This window comes from Lampetra fluviatilis, chromosome 4 (assembly GCF_964198595.1).
Source record: "Lampetra fluviatilis chromosome 4, kcLamFluv1.1, whole genome shotgun sequence".
NCBI classification, from domain to species: domain Eukaryota; kingdom Metazoa; phylum Chordata; class Hyperoartia; order Petromyzontiformes; family Petromyzontidae; genus Lampetra; species Lampetra fluviatilis.
Genome location: NC_136278.1, coordinates 487,006 through 507,409, shown reverse-complemented (window position 1 = coordinate 507,409; position 20,404 = coordinate 487,006). Strand labels below are relative to the sequence as shown.

General features: G+C 50.0%; 1 protein-coding gene across 1 annotated transcript in view; it reads right to left on the bottom strand.

The window, feature by feature from the left end:
- The window catches only part of PDCD4 (programmed cell death 4), a 31,323-nt gene that overhangs the window by 2,494 nt on the left and 8,425 nt on the right, over window positions 1-20,404 (bottom strand). Inside the window, exons 3-11 of the mRNA XM_078855236.1 lie at window positions 19,955-20,278; window positions 18,464-18,558; window positions 17,901-18,014; window positions 12,105-12,326; window positions 4,733-4,830; window positions 2,328-2,442; window positions 1,797-1,904; window positions 1,234-1,344; window positions 285-424 (exon numbers count right to left, since the gene is read on the bottom strand). Of these exons, the coding sequence (XP_078711362.1) occupies window positions 285-424; window positions 1,234-1,344; window positions 1,797-1,904; window positions 2,328-2,442; window positions 4,733-4,830; window positions 12,105-12,326; window positions 17,901-18,014; window positions 18,464-18,558; window positions 19,955-20,278 (1,327 nt within the window). The remainder of the gene's footprint in view (window positions 1-284; window positions 425-1,233; window positions 1,345-1,796; window positions 1,905-2,327; window positions 2,443-4,732; window positions 4,831-12,104; window positions 12,327-17,900; window positions 18,015-18,463; window positions 18,559-19,954; window positions 20,279-20,404) is intronic.

Here is a 20,404-nt window from a genome sequence, read left to right as displayed (position 1 = left end):
CAGTCGCTGTGTGCATGCACAGGGATAGCGTCCGCTTGGGGGTGCCGCCTTTTCGAATGTTTGAGACGGAGCGCAACGTAAAGGGTTCCGAGATGCTCAAACATAAAGGAGGCGCCCTATCATAATGAAGAACTTCAGAGAGCTCCCAAACAACATTTATCCCTAGAGGTAACGCGGGGGGGGGGGGGGCATGGGGGACCTAGCGGATAATGCGGGGGGGGGGCATGGGGGACCTAGCGGATAATGCGGGGGGGGGGGGGCATGGGGGACCGGTGTGCTGGTACCTGATGGGGCAGCGGTCGCGCAGTAGCTTGGTGACGACGCCGGCCTGGAAGCAGCTCTCCACGAACCTCTCGAGCAGCGCGTACGCACGTGGCACGTCCAGACTGATGTCGGGCAGCTCGCCAAACACGCGCTCAAAGCCCTGACACACGCACAAACACGGTTAACACACCACTCACAGTCGCATCGATTTGCAATGCTTTCCAACAACATTTAACGCCACCACTTTCTTTAAATGATGAGAAAGCCCATCACAACATTCAAATGCAGGATGGGATTCCTGCTGTTTGTGAGCACATCTTTACTCGTTGTTTGCATTCACTCCGTTGGTCTGCAGCGGTGGATCACGACAACCCTCGTGAACAAGATCCAATACAAATAGTGATAAAAGGTTGTCTTGCTATTAGGAACTTGCCCTTTAAAAAAACGGCCAAATTGGTCAAGGGGTAGTCCAAAACCTGATGATGATAAAAGCCCAGCGATGGTGGGAAAGCCTTTTCGGCCAAGGCCAACGTCGCATGACACGCACCTCGCTTCCCTGCGGGGCGCAATGCCGTGGACTCGTCATCTCACGACATCACACGTTCCCGTGCAGTGTGATGACGCCGTCTTGCTGTGTGGATTGGTGGTCGACGTTATAATGGCTAACTAATGCTGCCATGTGCAAATGCACATTGGAAATTGCTAAAGAATCCATGCGTGTGTGCTATTTTCCTTCCATGTTAACAACTCGGTGCATCACAGGTCCGCTGGGCCGTGCGAAGTAACGGTTGTGCATGCAGAGTAATGGATGTGTGATTTCCGTAGTAATCGTTGCGTTTGTAAAGTAGTGCTTGAATTCGCTTAGCAACGATCCCTGCGTCTGTGAGCCAACGGCCGTTGTGATCGTGTTGCACATGGTTGTTGTGTCGCCTCGTAGCGGCCGCTGCGCTGGTGGCGGCGTGCGCGTACTCGGTTCATCTGGTCCAGGGTGAGGACCCCGGTCCCCCAGAACACCTTGAGCAGGTTGACCATCATGGAGGACACGGCCTCGCCATTCGACTCCAGCACCATCACCACCGCCTGCACGACACGGCGCCAGATTTCAGACACGAGACACGGGGCCAGTCAGCCGAGCAAACGAACGAACACGGCGACACACACGGGGACACACGGCCGCCGATGCCACCTCCAGAAAGCCCCCCACCCCCTGCTCGTTACACAGCAGCGGAATTCCCATGCGCGCTTGTGCAGCTGGGGCTGCGCATTGCCTCGTTTCTCTTCTCGAGCTTTTGTCACGCACTGCTGCGGGCATCGAAGTTCAAACGACGACGCTCCCAGCAGTGCACGGCCAAAGCTCCAGAAGAGAAATTCTCAACACCGCGCTCAGATCGCAATGGGCTGTGAAGACCTGGGTGTCAAAAAATTAACTGAAAATTTACTGACGACATCGTTGGTATATCGGGCATGGCACAAGCGGCGGGCGGCGCAAGCGGCGGGGTGGGGCGTGTGGGAGCGTGTGTGGGGACGCACACCTCGAACACGAGCTCGTGGTGGAAGTGCGGGACCTCCAGCTCGCGCAGGCAGCGCTCGGCCTCCTTCACGTCGCCAGACAGCAGGTACTCCTTCAGGAGCAGCGTCATCTACACGCACGCACGCATGCACGCACGCCAGTGAGCACTTGTAATAATTCACCACCCTCCCAGAGCAACCGCGACGAATTGTTGAAATTGGAAATTGCTCTGATTTCTATTTGGTTTTTTTGATCCAATTTCCATGTGCCTCATTGTGGTATCGGTTTTTTGTGATTGCTTTGTCGTCTTGGTGACCCGGGTCACTCTTGCAAATCAGACTCTACCCTGGTCTGTCGACTTCTCACCTACGCGGGGATCGTTACTTATTTTAGAATCGTTTCTTTTTCCCCTCCCTGTCTCGTTTGTAATGTTGTGTGTGTGCTCTGCATCATATACATTCTACATGACCCACTAATAACAAAAGAATGAGATCACGATTCTACTCGTGGCGAATCATCCAATCGCGACGAGGGGGAGGGGTAGGCAGCGCACCTCTTTAACGAGGTGCTTGACGGGTCGCTGTCCCCCGCCCACCCCCCACACATTGTCGAGCCTCATGATGCCGCGCTTGATGCTCAGCAGCACCGCAGCCCGCTCCAGCGCCGCCCTGCACGCCCGGCGGCACGCGGGGTGAGCGGGGCCAGTGACGACAAACACTACGATGCACAACGACACCAAGATTTAACACGAGTCTCAAAACTCCTCTGGAGGAGAATCGGCAGCCTTGACTCTATCCCCAACCCTAACTCTTAATACTAAACCCCAACCCCATCCGATAATTTATTCCTATTCATTGCTGCCATTAATACGCGCGATGGCACCACCTGGGACCCAAAAACGATTGCGATTGGTAGCAGCAGTGTATTTCCCTACAGTGCCCACAGGCTATCCTTGCTTATTTCCAACCACGCAGAAATGTCGACTGAACCATGCGAAGCTCAAGGAGATGCTTACTCTCCCTCACAAAGACCTGAACGATATTAAAATCTACATTTTTACGTCACAGTTATAATTCCATATTTTGGCTGGTGTAAAGAAGACATAAGAACAAAGTAATGTATTTTTTTTATGAATGAGGTCACGGGGTCATTAATGTCGACTGTACAGCATACTGCGAGCTCTGGTAAGACACTCCTGCATCGGTGGTGGGGAATACGTGGATCGTGATCCACGGGTGGATTGCTAAACATTTTGTTTATGGATCTCAGGACAAATCAGAACAAACACAGACATCATAAGCAGACAATTCTCGTTAATGTTGATGGCAAATCCCTTAGAAATAATTACAGTAAAAATAACTTCTACCAACAGATGGCGCTAGTACATCGTACTGTGAGTGCCTAGTTCCTGCGCCTCGATTGTATTCCATTTGCGAAATGTGCGTAATAAATTGTTTATAATCATTATTATTACAGTAAATTACAGGGTTAAATCCATCCGGGTAATTGTTATGTCATAGCTATCTGGTGGCTCGTGGAGCCTGTTGAGATCGACAAGGATGGTTCGTCACAGAGCTTGGGAGACTGACCATCGCTGTCCTGCACCATGAACCCGTGTGTGGTTGACTAGACATCAAAACGAGTGGCAAATGGTTCTCCAGTGCAGTGAGTCGATGGTTCCAACCTGGTCACCCAATTACTGAACAACAAAAACCCATCGCATTCAATTTGAGATTTTCACTAAACTGGACAAAAAGTGTCGCAGGGCACATGGGAAAGTGCAGCGCTCCCAGCAAGTAACGTGACGGTCTTTCAGCAGTTGTTGATATCCTGCTTCTAAAGGATGACGCGCCGCTTGGCTAGAGTTCTCAACGGACACTTCGCCTCGTGATGAAGAACACGCAATTGTAATAACATGTGCGGGAAGACAAAAACACACGATACACGTGGCAAGCGCGTGCATTCCCAACCCATGGGCACTCTCGGCACAACACGGACAACGCCGCTTTAATAAATTGCCGAGCTCAGGTTTTTTTCCGCCTTTGCACTAAAGGCTGTGTGGGCGCTCAGCGACTCGTGCCTAACGTCCGATTCACAGGACCAGACAAACGGATCTTCACGTCTGCCCAGGCAATCACATAAACACACAAACGAGCCCTCTCACTTACACAAAGACAAAGCTCTCTCGTATAGCATAAATAGACTGTTGGGGCAAGTGCTGCGAGTGATCGCTTATGAAGTCGACCTCACAAATACGCGCTCTCACCAACACACACACACGCACGCTCTATTTAATTCCAGCCGCTCAATTTCTGTCATGTCATGAGTTGACGAAATCTTATTTGGAAAGATGACATGGCATCACCTTGTGTCAGAAAGGTGCTGGAAAATGACATCACATTTTGGAATATCCTTTCGATAGTCCCCCCCCCTCTTAACTACATGAGCTCACTGTTAACATGCCCTGCAAAGGGCGTTTGTGGAATGTCGATATAACAAGAACATTTCCAGTTTTATTGAAAAAAAATTAACACCACAACATTATTGCGATGGTTTATTTAGCGCAGCCATCGGTGACCCAGCTGGGACCATCAACTCGCTACTCCCAAGAGACTGGTTTAACTACAAGCAGATTGTTTGTTAGCTTTCGGGCATGAGCTCGTGACAAGGGTGGCTATTTGGTAATTGTTAGGGGTAGAGCTAGTCCTAGTTGCTGGTTGGCTAATTGGTTAGCTTTTTGGATAGGGGTAGTGGAAAGCTGGCGAATTGGTTCAAGATTATGGGTAGAGCTAGTACTAGTAAGCTGGCTGACTAGTTGGTTAGGGTTAGGCTCTTACTAGGGCCTCGTTGGCTATTTGGTTAGCATTAGTTGCCAGGACATGTGACCAGCTGTCTAGCAATCGCAGCCCGGCCAGGTAAGAGGAAGGCGCGCCTGGGCGGCACCGCGGCCTTGCCCACCTGGCGTGTGGGCAGTCCACCTTGCCCTTGTGGCTCTCCAAGAAATTTGGAGGAAGGACCTCGTCGGCCACCGCTCGTGCCACAAACTGCCCGACCATCTGCACGACAGACACGCAGAGACACGCACGCAGGATAAAAATGTTAGGCAGTGCACGACAGGCAGGGTCAATGACAATGACCGGCATGGCAATTCACGCTGTTTGTCGGATATCCAGGCCAGTGCAGTGGCCACGAATGAGTACATCATCATCTCCCACCCACCCACTTCAATCCAACACGCACACCTATAGATTATAGCCTGTCACTTCACTGCTGAATAAAGGACTCCTCATGTCATGTGAGTCCGAAGGGTTATATTTGACCATACTTCACCACTTTGGTCAATGCAGGCTGATGAAGGACGCTAACCCAGATCACTTACGCAAACGAGACTATCCTTGTCTCCCGAGTTCTCACTGTTAAACAAAATTAACGTGAAGGTGGGGAGCACAGATGTGGCAGCAGCGCAGTCTGATGTATTTTGCGGCACTGTCCTCTGCTGACCACCACTTAGCGCAGCCCTGCAGCCCCAGGTCCTGTGTCCAAGGCTTTCCGCTGTACATGGGGCCTGAATATTGTTTGATATGCGCGATGTGTGGTTCGGCAATGTCAACCAAGGCTTGCAGTCAAGTCCCTCCAATCACCCTTCACTCGGTGGGAGGTCACTCATTCTGCTCTGCTACCTCCACCCCAAGATCTTAAACTACTTTCCAACAGCCACCCTTGCTGTGGATTCCCAGCTACTATTCAAGTCCAGCCTCAACACCTTCCTCTTCTCTCCTCTGCCTAGGACTGACTGCATCTCTATCAACAAAGCACAGCCACGGTTCCTATACAGCAGCGGTGGCCAACTGGCCTCTTCAATCCACCACATGTGGCTCTATCGAAGGGGTAGAACGTACTATCGCAGTAGCAAAGAACAATAAATGTCTCCTCCTGTCCTGTGGCAAAAACTCAATATATGGGTAATTTTGGGCTCGGTGTGTTACAGGTTGGTCATCCCTGCAGTACAACATCTCGTGTGTGGTATATTGTTTTCACGGAAATATTTTCGGCATGCTTCAACGTTTGGTCAAGTCGCTCTCTCGAGGACCAAACTGTCCTCTCTGACAAGCGCCCTCAACTGAAGAGTTTCTGGACTGCGACAGAGCAGAGATGCGCCTGCAACTCTGTGGCCCTACTTACGTCACTCACTTTGAAGTGCCCCACACTTTGAAGTGAGATCTAAATAGCGGCGGTAGAATAAGAGCCTCATTTAAGTGATGAACATCAAAGGAGAGTTTGTGCAAACTCTTAAAATCCTGTCCACAAATGCTTTAGCTTGCACGATTACTTGCCTGTACCCGTGACTATGTGTTCAATTACGATGCGATCTTCATTCACGCTCTTTAAATAGGGCTCTACATTTATAACATTCAATGTCTGTTCTCTGGTAAATATCAATAAAATAAAAAATGTTGGGGCCTCAAGGCACTGCCGCCCAACCCCTGGATCCACTACGGACACGCACACACAGCCGATTCCCACATCTGCAGTCCTGGCTCGTGAAATCAAACGGGGCTCAGCGGTGAAATCTCACATGATAACCGAGGCTGAATTTTCATTTCCCATGGCTTCCTCCTCGCTCATGCAACGGTTCAACCACCTCATGGTGCCCGCGTGCGGTGACTAAACCAAGCTGGCGCTGGAGGTCTGGCACTGAGATCAATGGCAACAAAAAACCACGCGCGCCATGTTTCTACGAAGTGGGAACCGGGCTGGTTCTGTTTGTGAACCGAGCTCACCCCCGTATTGCCGAGCATTAAGGGGCTTGCTGAAAATAATATTGTGAAATAAAGTATCTGGTGCCATGGCGGCAGCACAGTGGCAACACTTGTGCCTCGCAGCAAGAAGGAACTGGGATCAATTCCCGACTCTGGCACCTTCCTGTGTGCAGTTTGTATGTATAAAGAGTATAGTTTGTATGTTCTCCCCCGTTCTTCATGGGTTTCTCTGGTTTCCTCCCAGAGTTGAAAAAAAAAAACACAATATAATTGGTATTGGTCAAACATCCCAATGTAAAAAACATACCTGTAAAATACTCAATTGAGATTACACTGAGCACCATCGCCGCTGACTCCAACAACTTTCAGGATCCTCCTGAAAGAATCCTGAAACTCAGCGAGGCTTTCCTGGGTAAACAAGCTTAGGAATAATAATGTAAAATTACATGTTCCTACAGGCAGTGCTACTGGGCCACTCCAACACCAAGATGGCTCGGTAAGTGGGCTTCCAGCACTCCCTCTCGTAAGTGAACAGCACAACATTACCCGGGCCGACCTCGTTATTGTTTAAAGCAAATTCGTTATCAGAATACATTTTGGTGGTCATTTACAATTCATCGAATCACTCCAGGGGGAGGGTGGGGGGATAAATCTATACACGAGTGCCATCCTAAAAACAAAACTAACAAAAGCAGGAGTCACGGGACCTGTGTTTTTCCACTGATGGGGGAATTTACTATTTGCTGGCCCGGTGGTTTGCTAGCCCCTTTGAGAAGGTGGAGGAGGTTGCCGGTGAACAGTCCTCTCGGCCACCGAGCAATTGCCGTGCGTGGGCGGCCCGTTTTTTTTTTAACGCTGTTTGCTGTGGCTTGACCTTACCGGGGGTTGAATGTGGCCACACAACAACATTGTTGCCAGTTCACGGTCGCGCTCCACCCAACATTCTCAAGGAGCCACACTCCTGCCTGCTCTGTTATGTCAGGCCAAGGCATTTCGGTATCAAGAATCCACATTATAGACCCGAAAACAGAACCATTCTTGGTTCGTACTGCGGGGAGTGGATCATCAATATCTATATGTTTATGCCGAGGTTGGCGAGCAAGCCAGTGGTCAGCTTCAGGAGCAGCCTGGTGCATATCGTGGAGATTTCACACTAGCATAGGGATCAATTTATGCACACAGAGGTCCATAGACTTACATAGGTACTCAAAGGCTCGCATAGAGATCCGTAGATTTAAATAGACAGTCTTATTTTGTATGGTGGGGAGTTGATCAGCAACGTTGGGTCCCGTGTTAAGGTTGGCAAGTCAGCCAGTGGGCGGCTTCAGGAGGAGCCTAGCGAATAGGCGAAACAGCCGTGCTCCGAGACGCTTCCCTACGTTACGGGTGCAACTTAAGTGTTATTATTGTTGTTACATTAACACACTCAATAAAATGTAGATGTTTCATCACCAACGTCCACCTCTACTCCCTTTGCAACAAGTGGAAAATATACTACATATATTTTGGTACTGGCAAAGGAGGTCCCATGATACTACAATGCCTTTTTGAACTAATTCATTCTCTGGGTCCACCTCCCCATGAACTTGTTTTGTGCACACAAGATAAAGATCCTCCGTATAGCTTTTAGAGACTTTTGGAAAAGTGCTGTTAGCGATCACCTATGAAGGCCGGTACAACACATGAGGGGATTGGTGGCCAAGCACCACGCCCGGCCGCCTTTGTCTCCCCAGTGGCGATGTTTACACACAGCACCAGATACTCATTTTAGGCTGAATCGACCCAGGGGAGGCCCAGGATCGGTTCAAATAATCGTCACTGGTGTGGGACGTGAGCGGGAATCAAACTCGTGTCGCTGGGTTCTTAACAGCGCGCGCTAACTGCGACACTACCGCACACACACATGCACACATGCACTCACATACGCCGAGATAAAGATCCCCGCAGAGCCATAAAGACTGAGCGAGCACCTATAAAGGCCAGCAGTGCACGAGTAGGTTTTGTGGTCAGCAGCACACCCGGCCACCTTTGTCTCACCAACAGTGCTGATGTTTACACACCGCACCATGCAAAGGGGTCCAGTGCAGGTTCAGATGACACTCGCTACTGGCGTAAGGGGAGGCTATGCATTGAATCCAGGTGAGTATAGCAGTGGTCTAACTACTACACTCCCGCTCCCCACACGCACATAAACACGCATGCAAACACACATACATGAACAACCAAATACACACGCACATGGAGGCAACACACACAACAATTCCACACACAGACGTATAGGACACGCACACATATGCCACATTCACAGGCCACGTGAGCAGCAGCAGCAGGCATCAACATTCTCCGAGGTCCCATCTATCGCTCCTTTAGCGCTGACGTCGCATATTCGGCCTTCCACCATACACGGGAGGAGCGCGGGGTGGTGGGGGGTGGAGGGGGTGGGGGGGAACTGACGGCAGTTCCGTAAACATAGTGAGCCGTTAGTTATGCAACACGGCCTGCCCATCACACACTGCCTCGTGGCAGCAAACACGCAGGGCAGGCAACGGGCCAGGCACACCACACGGCTGATGCAAGCTGCACATATGCGCCGCATACATCACCACGTAGGGGCCTCGGTTGCCCCCTCTTTCCCAAGAGAAAGAAAATAAATGCCCCTCCACTCTTTCTGCTGTTTTCTTTCTTTCCCCAGATGTCAACGCCCGCATGCGACGCGCCAGGTGCGCTAGCCGCGGCCAGCGCCGACAGCGCGGGCCCAAAGGCCCAAAACGTCAAACGGCCAGCAACATAAACAGCACTATCAAAGTTGTGAGAAATAAAAGAGTGCAAAGCATTTCTTGAATCGAGCAAGATGTGTAAGAGCTTGGGAAAAGAGACGATGGGAGGGAATTCCAAGTTGGGTATTGCAAGGGAAGAAGAAGCAGGGGAAGCAGCCGCGAGAGCAGGGGCCCAGAAGTTGCGCAATAAACTTATTGTTGCTGTTTTTTATGCTCTTAACTTAAGCAGCCAACCTTTGAAATGGGTCCAAATTCTCACAGCGCGGGCCCTCTCTCACACTCACGAGCTGTGAAAATTAGTATTTACCCCAGGGTAACAAGCAAGTGCAAATGTCTAACTTTTTTTCTCTCCCGTGCAAAGCTCCCACCACATATTATGATGGTCAACACACGTTCATGTAGCCGTGAGGCATAGCAAGCAGCAGGAATGTAGTCGTGCATTGATTACATTCTACATAAATCGAATCTTGTACCTAAGAATATGATCATTTGGAATTCACGCTAAATATATGAGAATGCCCTTTTAGAGTAACATAACACACTAGGCAACCCCACAGACCCTACACATAACAACAAAAACCCCATGCATAGCCCTACAAACCCGAGACAGAACTTTTGTATCTTTGAAGAATTGCTTAACATGAGTAAACCCACCTCCCGGCCCAAGTGTGGATATTAATTATAAAAAAAGATTTTCAAAGGGCTTTCATCAACATCTATTTCCTAATTTTCCTTACAAATGTACAAAGCAACTGTCAGACCTAGCCTGTTGGCATTCAGCGTCCATCACCAAATATTTTGTCTAAATGATGAAATCCTTGGCAGAAATAACACAGATATGATGTTAATCACTTGATACAAATTTCAGTTTTTTCTACAATCTTCACACTCGTAATCACTATCAGCACTGAAGAACGTTAAGTTGATAAAAAGTGCATGAGGCAGAGGCCCACGGCTCACACCGATGCGTATCAGCAGTTGTGCGGTGCGTATCAGCAGTTGTGCGGTGCGTATTGCACAAACCACCACCGCTGACGGCAGCAGCAGTGCCACAGGTCACAAAACAAGATTTACAAATCTATATTTAGAAAAACTTTTTTAAAAGACACGCTTTTATGAAATGTACTAAAAACATCGTGATAATTTTATTTTATTATGTTTTAGTTTTATTATTTTATTATTGCTCTTCTACGTGACTTTACCGCAAGAACCAAGAAGATGAATCCCTGCAGTCACGAAAGCTTTAAATGGAAATGTACTAAAAAGTTACCATTTTTTTTAAATGTTCAAGTACTTTGCATTACATCACGTAAAGATTCATAGCAGCCATCCAGCAGTATATCGACCCCGAAGCTTGCCATAACGTAAGGGACCGTGGGCAATTACAGCCAACGTTAGTTGACCGTGGACAATTTAGACCCAAGGCGAAACATAACAGAGTGAGTTAAATAAAAGCGTGTAATAAAAAAACAAAGGCCCCACTGTCTTCTCTGGTGTCAAACATTCTCGGAACGAGGGAAAAACGGTGGAGGCACAAGCTGTGTACTCTGCAATACTCCGCTGATAAAGCTTCCAAACTTTACGAGAAACGACGTTGACAAATAACAGTGTATTTGGAATGACAAAGTATTTACAAGCTATCTGCTCTGATAAAGCATTGCCATCGCTTCCATAGCGTTTCTTCAGGACAACAGGCTTTGGCAAGTCTCTGGCTATTTCTGCTGTGGTGCGATGCATAAAAAAAAGCAGGCACAGTGCCTCCCCCCACAAAAATGCAGTTACGATGGCGTAGGACGAATCACTTCTCTTTCTCCTCCTTTCCTCACACAGCTCGACTTTGCAACTCTCTCGTATCGTCTCGCCTCTCAAATACCTTATTATAACTGTGCTCAAATCAAGAACTGCACTGGACCCCTTTGCATGGTGCGGTGTGTAAACATCAGCACTGTTGGTGAGACAAAGGTGGCCGGGTGTGCTGCTGACCACAAAACCTACTCGTGCACTGCTGGCCTTTATAGGTGCTCGCTCAGTCTTTATGGCTCTGCGGGGATCTTTATCTCGGCGTATGTGAGTGTCTTGAAGTGTAATTATTATCATGCTGTTTGTTGATGGCTGCTTTGCATTAAGGAGGCCTTAATGTCTGTGCTCAGCAACTGTTGCATTCGCAAGCTCCCACCCCATCACTCCAAGGGGATCTTCTTCGCACACCCCCAGGATCTTGGGCTGGCCATGGCCAGACGTGATATCGCATAGACTCGCACACACGTGAATATCCTTTATCCACATGCACACACAAGGAAACACAAGCGCACACAACGACAACCACCGTTCAACACAAAGTGGTGGTGACGTTACACCTAGGCTGACAAGTCAGGGTAAAGGCCCTGGTGTGTTGGGTTAACAGAGTGAGATGACACTACCTAGCAGTGGTGGTGCACACCTGTAATCCAGCACTGCAAAGGGAAGGGTTTCCTCCCAATTGTATAAACATTAATTGGCTGAAAACTACAGCGATGATTGCAGCGTTTGGGCAATTGTTGGTAGTACCGGCTCACCTGTCTGGCTGCCTTCCAGCTTGTTTGCAAGAACGAGCACGCTACATAAAACTAAACATTAAACACGACCAACAGATCCACCACCACCTGTGCTCCACACTGTGCCAACACAGATGCACGCGCACACAGATCTCCCATATCGCCTCAACAGACTGTTGGGGCAAGTGCTGTTAGCGAGCCCCTACGAAGGCCGGCGCTGTGGCACACGAGGGTGGGGGTGGCTAGCACATGGACGCACCTGCGGGGCATCGGGCGTGTCGAGCATGAGCTCAGGGAGCTCTTTGAGGAGCCGGTTGAAGGCGCGATTCATCTCGACGGGGCTCAGCTCGCGCCCTGCCAGCTCGGCAAGCAGGCGTGACGTGAACTCGCGGTGGCTGGCGCGGCCCTCCAGCGACAGCGACACGGCCAGCACCGGCAGCTGCGGCTTGCGCGAGCCCAGGTTCAGGTCGCTGAGCAGCACCTTTTGGGAGAGGAGGGGGCGCGCACGAGGGGCGGTCAGGGGTCATCGCACTGGAAGAAAAACCACGCACACACATCAGAGATTCTGCAACGCTTACAAACGTGCAGTTGTCCTCGAAAATATTTACTTAACGATAACGTTACCCTCCGAAGCCGCATAGTGAGATGATGCCACACATGATGATGCCATCACCTTGGCCGAAAAGGCTAACTAATTTAGTGCCGTTTTTTATTTTTAATCGCCAAGTTCTCTCCAACCCTTTGATCAGTTCGGCTGGTTCTTTACATGGTAGGTCCCCAATAGCAACACAACTCTAAAATATATAAAAAAAATTGATTTAAAACTTTCGTGACTGCAGGAATTCCGTAATAAAAATAAAATAAACACAAAAACCACGACGTTTCGATCGCAACACAAGCGATGACGACCGCTTGTGTTGCCATCGAAACGTCGTGGTTTTTGTGTTTATTTTTTACTTTATTTCTGAAAGAACCAGAATAAGTCTACATGATAGACTGCCAGTACGCTCACCAGCTTAAAAACCAGGCTACAGTCTACATTATAGACTGCCAGTACGCTCACTTTTTTATTATTACTTTTTCTATCTACATGACTTTACTGAAAGCACCAAATAATATAATATATTTTATTTATATTCGATCAAATTTACGAGTTATCATGACCCCTCCCTGGGGAAGCCCTCATCTAGCCTTGGATTGATTTGAGTCAATCAATCTAAGATTCATAACATGCTATTCTGCAACAAGCTGTAGATATATTTGTTGTTGAAGCAGGGCTCACGTGGGATCTGCCCCTACTAGAGACAATTCCCTGCACCACGACGTAAGAACCAATCGATTCTTGAATCAAACCGCAAACCCCAACTGTGACAATTCGCTGAGAAACGCTGGGCAGCCAAATTGTAAAGTCCTAATACACAGTACAAGTAACCCTGGCTCCTACCACCTTTTCTGTCCTGGTACACTATTACATGTTCACGCATCGTTGAGCTTGTGACGCAATCAGTTTAATAACAGAATTTACAACTCAACCGAGTCGTTGGCGTCATAATTTTTTCAGGCGCGACTCGACGCAATCCCGGTGAAGATTCTGACTCGCGCGAGTGTGTGTGTGTGGAGCTCCGTTTTGGCAGCTGCTTCTCTTTTGAATATGCTCGTGGGCATCTGCAGCAGGCATCTCAACACTCCTGCTACCCCCCCTCCCACCTTTGAACTGTTATATTTTGTCAACGGTTTCTGAGCCAGGGCCCAAAGGCTGAAAATGTCAGGCGACGAGCATAAAACAGCACGGACAAAAGTCGCAATAGATAAGAGCGTAACACGTATCTTGAATTGAGCAAAGTTACTGTAATCAGAGCTTTGGGGAAGAGAGACCGCAATGGGAAAGAATGACAGTGGAGCAGTGCGAGTGAAGAAGCAAAAATAAAAAATCTCGGTGACCTGCAGTGTGGCGAGTAGGAGGATGAGAGGCGATGTGACCTGGAGTGTGGTATTTGAAGTGTGGACGAGACAAAACCATAATTCTGGAAGACCGAGTCCTAAAGAAAGGCGCAGGAATAACAAGGTGCTGGGGCGGGAGGGTGGTTGGCTAGGGGGAAAGAACCCATCGTCCTCACGATGGATCAACAAGGGGCCGCAGTGAGGGGACCCGAGACAGGACACGCACAGATGGATGGGCAAGAGGCCGTTCATCACTGCACGCATTCCTCTACTTTTATCCGGCGGGAAAGAAACTCTTCACGAAATAGGTTTCCAGGAAAGGGGAGGTCGGGGGCATATACTGGAAGGGGAGCAGGAATCTTTATAATTCAGAATTTTTAAAAGAAACTGTTTGTGAAAGCACACTCACAATGCACAACATATACTGAAACACAGTAGAGATGTCTCCTTCACGATCTGTTCCTCTGCATACATTTTCTTTACACGTCCCATCAGCCACAGCACTCGTAGTGCTCTTTGCCTGGTGAGGCAAACTGTGTGTGGGGCGTGCTTCTGGGCGCATTGAAAGACAGGGGACTGCCCAATGGGCTCTTTTTGGCTCGCCCGCAGATTAATGTCTCACCATTGTGCGTCGCGAGAGATTACAGCGCGTTCACCAGCGTACAGCAGTAATGTGAGCACCACGCATGCCGATAAGATGCCTATAAATAGCCCGCCCAGCGTGTTACTTACCAATGAAGGCAGGGATGCTTGCTGGAGGTAATCGTAGCAAACATGGCAGGTCTGCCACTGCCAAGGAGACTAGCGTCGGCATTGATCAGCAACAACGGCAAATGTAGCATGTGCAAACCCGCAGCGGGCTGCTGTTTAATGTAGTGTCAATTGAGACAAAAAAATCCAGTGTTCGTGACCCCCTCAAGAAAAATGCAACTCCACGCAAGTGGAAGGCTGCCTCGCACCTTAAAGTCAAGACCCCCTCCCATCAGCCATCTCTCTCTCACAGCTGAATACACACAACACAAAGCCTGCAGTTTGGCATTGGTAAAATAACTTTGTCGCGCAAAAGACGCGCACAAGACACAAAGATCATGCCACGCCACCAAATGTTACAGTCGGGTGGGTTTCTAAGAAAGGAACGAAAATACCAACTCCCGCTACGCCAAAGAAACACGAGCACTCAACAACTGCCGCTCGGCGTGATGGGGGTGGAGAGACCTTCTGTTGGGAGCACAGGTCAAGCTCAAGTTTAAGGGCGCCGCTCCGTGCCTGGGGCCTGGCTCAACCAGTTGGGCCATAAACGTCCACGGGGCAAGCTCACATTCGTCGCCTCACCTCAAACACTCTCCACTAACGGCCAATAGGCAGATGGGGTTCTCGCGGAACAAAAGGTCGAGCGGGCCGGCACGCCTATGCGACGAGCAGCAAGTGTACGGTGGGGTCACGTACGGGCAGGCGTGTTTATCACTCGCTGGTCTGCAGACGCAGCCCACAAGCCCATCCTAACACGAGGGCTTCCCAGCCTTCCACGGCTCACCGCCAACCAACGCCCGCGCCTCGCCTGTCTCCCCACCACCGTGCAAAGCTCACAAACACCCACAAGCTCCTCCCACCACAGCCAAACCCGCCCTGCCACACCCCCCAATCCAGCCAGCCACACTCACCAACAACAACAGCACTCACAACTTGTGACACCCGTATCGTTATACTCTCTCTCCAACGTGTATTCGTGTTGTTCCCGCATGTTATTTGGCGATGTTGCATGTTATAACATAAACCTCGAATAGCAAAACTAATATTTGTCCAGCTAGCTGCTAAAATCATGAATACCTACGTCAAAAGACGTTCGTATATGCGTTAAATGCATGCTTTTTGTTTTTCGTTTATTGTCCTTCCCCCGCACCCCAGAGGAACACTGTTGGCTACGTACGGTGCGAAAGACGTTTAACATACATGCATCAGTTTGTGCAGTGTGTGCTTACTGTATTGTCAACTCCTGTATATTACAGGACTGTCCATCCGTGCCACCATCTTACGCCCAACCATCGCCCCTCCCCTTCCACACCTCCCCCTCCCCTACCACCAACACAATTGCATTGTACACATTGTAGAGTCGCGCGCGCGTTCTCTGGTCGGTTCGGCAGGTTGTCGCTCCCCCCCCACCAGCCATTCTCTCCATCTCCCACGAGCACCCCATTATCCCCCAAAGCCCGACCCTCCACCCCAAATCCCCACCGCTAATGTGAGTACTGTATATACTCCAGGGGGCGAACGAGACTGCGTGAGGACTGCAAGGATTACTTTATAATTTAGACGACCTGGTTTCGGCTAAATGTGAAATCCTGTAAGTGCCTGGCTACACAGGGTTTTACTATATACGCTCCATTCCACATGCTGGTGGTCCCCCCAGCATGTGGACCGAAACGTGAAGGCATCTTGCCGATCACCCGGTGAAGCCTGTAAACAATCGGAGTGCTACCCAGCACAACCGAGAAAACCGAGACCTCTCTTATGTTCTATACCACAACAGCCGCCATTCGCCACTAAAAGGTGGTGACGTCGTAGCGGCGTGCCAGACTAGGGTGCAGGCCACGTGATGTGCGGAAGGCTCACTGGCAGGTCACAGGACAGACCCAAGTGTTATGATTGGACTGTGTAGCCTACACAAGCTGCTGGGGCAAGTGCTGTTAATGAGCACGTCAAGAGGGGTATGAAGCACGAGCAGGTCGGCTGTGGCCAGGACCACACATGGCCAACTCGGGCTCCTATTTGCCGATGTTCAATACACATTGCACCCGGAGCTAATTTAAGGCCGAGTCAACCTATTGGATGCCCAGGACAGGTTTCAGATATTCGTTACTGAAATAGGCCGTGTGTGGCAACTTAACTCGGGTCACTAAGTTCGTAGCGCAGTGGGCTAATCACTGTGCCACCGCTCCCCGTACACACACACATAGGGGGGCCGCACAGCCGTTGTTTTTCCCAGCGCACCTGCCCCGTGTCCCATGCACCGTGGCGCTCTCCTCTCAGGCGCAAGCCGAGCGGGTTGTACAGCCTGCGCCATCGTGTTTACCCAGCGCCAGCGTTTGTGAGCTCAAGGCCAAGGCTGGGTGCACCTTCACCAGGTTACGCAAGCACACCACGCGCACAACCTGCGTGCACTTAAGCCAGTAACGTCTATCACTGTCGGGTTCTCTTTGAGATGCATGGTAGCACGGTTCATTGGGGCGACTTGCCCAAGCCTGTTTTCCTGCAAATAATGTGGCAAACGCACACACACACGCGCGCACAAAGATAAAAAAAAAGATCCTCCGTATAGCCTTAACAGATTGTAGGGGCAAGTGCTGTTAGCAAGCACCGATAAAGGCTGGCACGGCACACGAGGGGGTGGGTGGCCAATACCACGCCCGGCCGCCGTTGTCTCCCTAGTGGCGATGTTAACACATCGCAAAAGGTACTCATTTGAGGCTGAGTCGACCTAGGGGAGGCCCAGGATCGGTTCAGATAATCGTCACTGGTGTTGGCCGTGAGCGGGAATCGAACCCGGGTCGCCAGGTTCGTAGCGCAGCACGCTAACCGTTACACTACCGCTCGCCACACGCGCGCACACACACACAGACACACACGATCCGCCGCGACCTACTTTGTCGTGAGGACAGCACGCCCAACTGGCAATGTGACACTCGTGGACACGCGTTGACAAGCGTGTGCACGAGAGCACATGTGCAGACCGCATAATGGCAGAGGGGAGAATGAGGTTAAACAGCATCGACTTGATTGGTGTTCAAGGTATGCTGCTCAAGAGAACCTCTCATCATTACCAATGTGTCTACGTGAGCACAAACCGTATGTACGAGGGGGGAGAGGCAAAGCCGACTGAAAACTTGTTTAAACTATTTTAGAGTTAATGAAGCAACAGAATTGGCTGGTTTGGTTTGAGTAGGATGGAGTTGTATAACGTGTTAGGGTTACGAACAGCGTACAAATACTTCTGAGATCTGTTCAGGCAGTCTTACTTCTATGCACATACTGGGAGGCGTACTTGACGTTTCGCCCACGAACTAATTGGTGCGGTGTTCCCGACGACCAAGCTGCTTGTGGTGGGGGCGGTGCTCACCATGACCTCGTTGGTGTCTCCGTGCTCAAAATACTCCTGCACAATGGGGGTCACCGTCTTCTCAAAGTTGCCGTCCTCCAGCTCCGGGACCACCGTCTCGTACACGCAGTTCTCCTGCACACGCCGTACAGAGGCTCAAGACGGTTTTTCAGGAGGGTCCTGCCTGGCTCTCAGAATGTTGCTGCTGTGTGTGATCCACAAGGAGTCGTTTAAAGGTTATTTTTCAGCATTTGGATGTTTGGCCAATATCACTTTCATTGTTTTTAGCTGGTGTTGTTGATGTTGGTGCTGGGGGGCCCCTGTTGCATTTTCCTGGCTTGTGACACGGGGTTGCTTAACCTCCTGCTGTTGCCCATAATTCCATCCTGACTCTCCAACCCAGCCTCCGTCTACACGAGCATAGGTTTTTTGTAAGGAGTCTTAAGATGTGATTGCAATTAGACGCTACATAAATGCAGTGTTGTCATTGTTATAATATCTAGCAGGCAAAGTAATGAGTTTCCTATGTGCCCCTTTAAAAAAAGCCGCTCAAGTTGAGGAGGCGCAAGCTGCTGTTAGCGCACCTGCGCGTCGTCGTAGTTCGGGTCCCGGGCATCAACGTTGATGTCGTCGTAAATTTGCCCGGGAACGCCCCAGACACCTTTGCCTCCAGCCCCACCTGCCACAACAACATCATGACACACCAACAACAACATTACAGCAATGGGAGTTTCTGTGACATGGTAGATAGATATGTAACCTCCCGGCTCCCCTCTACCATCTACCCTCCGGCCATTCACTGACTTGACAGTTACATCCTTTAGACCATCTCGTGTCGTATGGTTTGTTTAATTATGCTCAAGGACTTTAGTTTGTAAATAAAGGTGGAGCCCTGAAATGATCGACCACACCACTGCTGGTGGAGGAGCCTATGTAATAGGGAGCTCTACACAGCTGCTCTCTAGAGCAGTGGTGCGAGCAGGCAATTCCAATGCTGTATCCTTGGCTTGTTTTAAATATGGATTTAAGAGTTTATTGTGATTTCATGCTACGAACAGAGGCGGTTGGGGGGACAATTAATAAACTTAAACCATTATTTCAACTGCAGTTCCGGGAGATCAAACTGGCGACCTCTGGATTTCAAGTCCAGTGTACTCACCATTTAACACCAGGACAGCATCACACACGGTTCAATGCATGTATATTATTTGCATAAAAAAATATTCGAAAATTTATAATTGCATGGCTTTGTGGAACATCACAGATCGTTAATCACATCGTTAGCGTCTTATTCCAGCATGTGTACCCACAAAACAAAGCTCCTTTTCCATGAATTCCCTGCCATCTAATCCACTGAGGTGCAGCCTCCCTTGCTAAATTGATGAGACAGCATTGGCCAATGCCCTACACCAAAGTTATCTGCCTCACTGTTACGCAATACCTAGGGTGGTTGTTCCACAATGACACAAAAAATTAAGCAGTGAATAAAAAAACGCAGTCCACTTTTCGCCATATCCCCCCCATTCAACGTCCGTGCGCCCGGAGCCATTTTAAATGGCTTTGCAGGGTCCAATTTTATCATGAGATTATATTATCGACCGAATAGCTGAACATTCTTTCCCATTTCAAGTGGTGTAAGTGTGAGGCTGCACAACCCGTGCTGAACAATGGCACAACCTAATGAGGATCTCAATACCCCCCTACTGTCTTTGATTTCATAATTTCCCAGACGGACACATCCACCACTTGCTCGAGTCAATCCACCAAAGGGGGAACAGGATGAGCATCGACAATGTACACAGCTGCAGTAACCCACAGGGGGCTGCTCAAAAGGAGCAGGCATAATCCACTACCCCCCATGGACAGGAAACGGCGCACGGTGGGGTTTAGGTGGGGTCTAGTTCATTACCGGGAGGGTCACATTTACACACGACGCCGCCACAAACCCATTCATCACGACGACCTCAATGCGCAGCACACAGCTCCCCTAACGGATGGGACCGGTGACTCGAGGGAGGCGGGCGGGCAGTGCAAGCTGTACAACAGTGCCAGCAACAACAGCAACAACAACGCACCTTTCTTGGGTAGGCCTCGGCCCTTGTTGGAGCGCGAGCGCCGGTCGAGCAGCGGCAGAGCCTTGCCGCGGGGACTGGTGGGGCTCACCGAGAGCGTGCCGGCCCCACCGGGCCCGCGCACTCCGTCGCACCCCCGCGACTCCTCGGACAGCGACTCGCGTCCCGAGTCGCGCGACGAGCTCTTGCGGAGGCGGCGCTTCTCACGCGCGCGGATCCTCGCCTCGTGCAGAGCCTTCTCCTGCGGTGACCAGTTCCCGTTCATCTCCTCGCCAAAGTCCTCCGAGTCATCCACGTCGTCGTAGTCGTAGGCATCCACAAACTCCGCTGTGCGCAACGAGGGGTGGGAGTAGAGTCAGCAGCGGCAGCTAAGAGGTGAAGCTGAAGAGTCTGAAGAATCACACTCCGCCATTATAATTTTGTCATTATTATTTAATTTCTGTAAGAGTCATT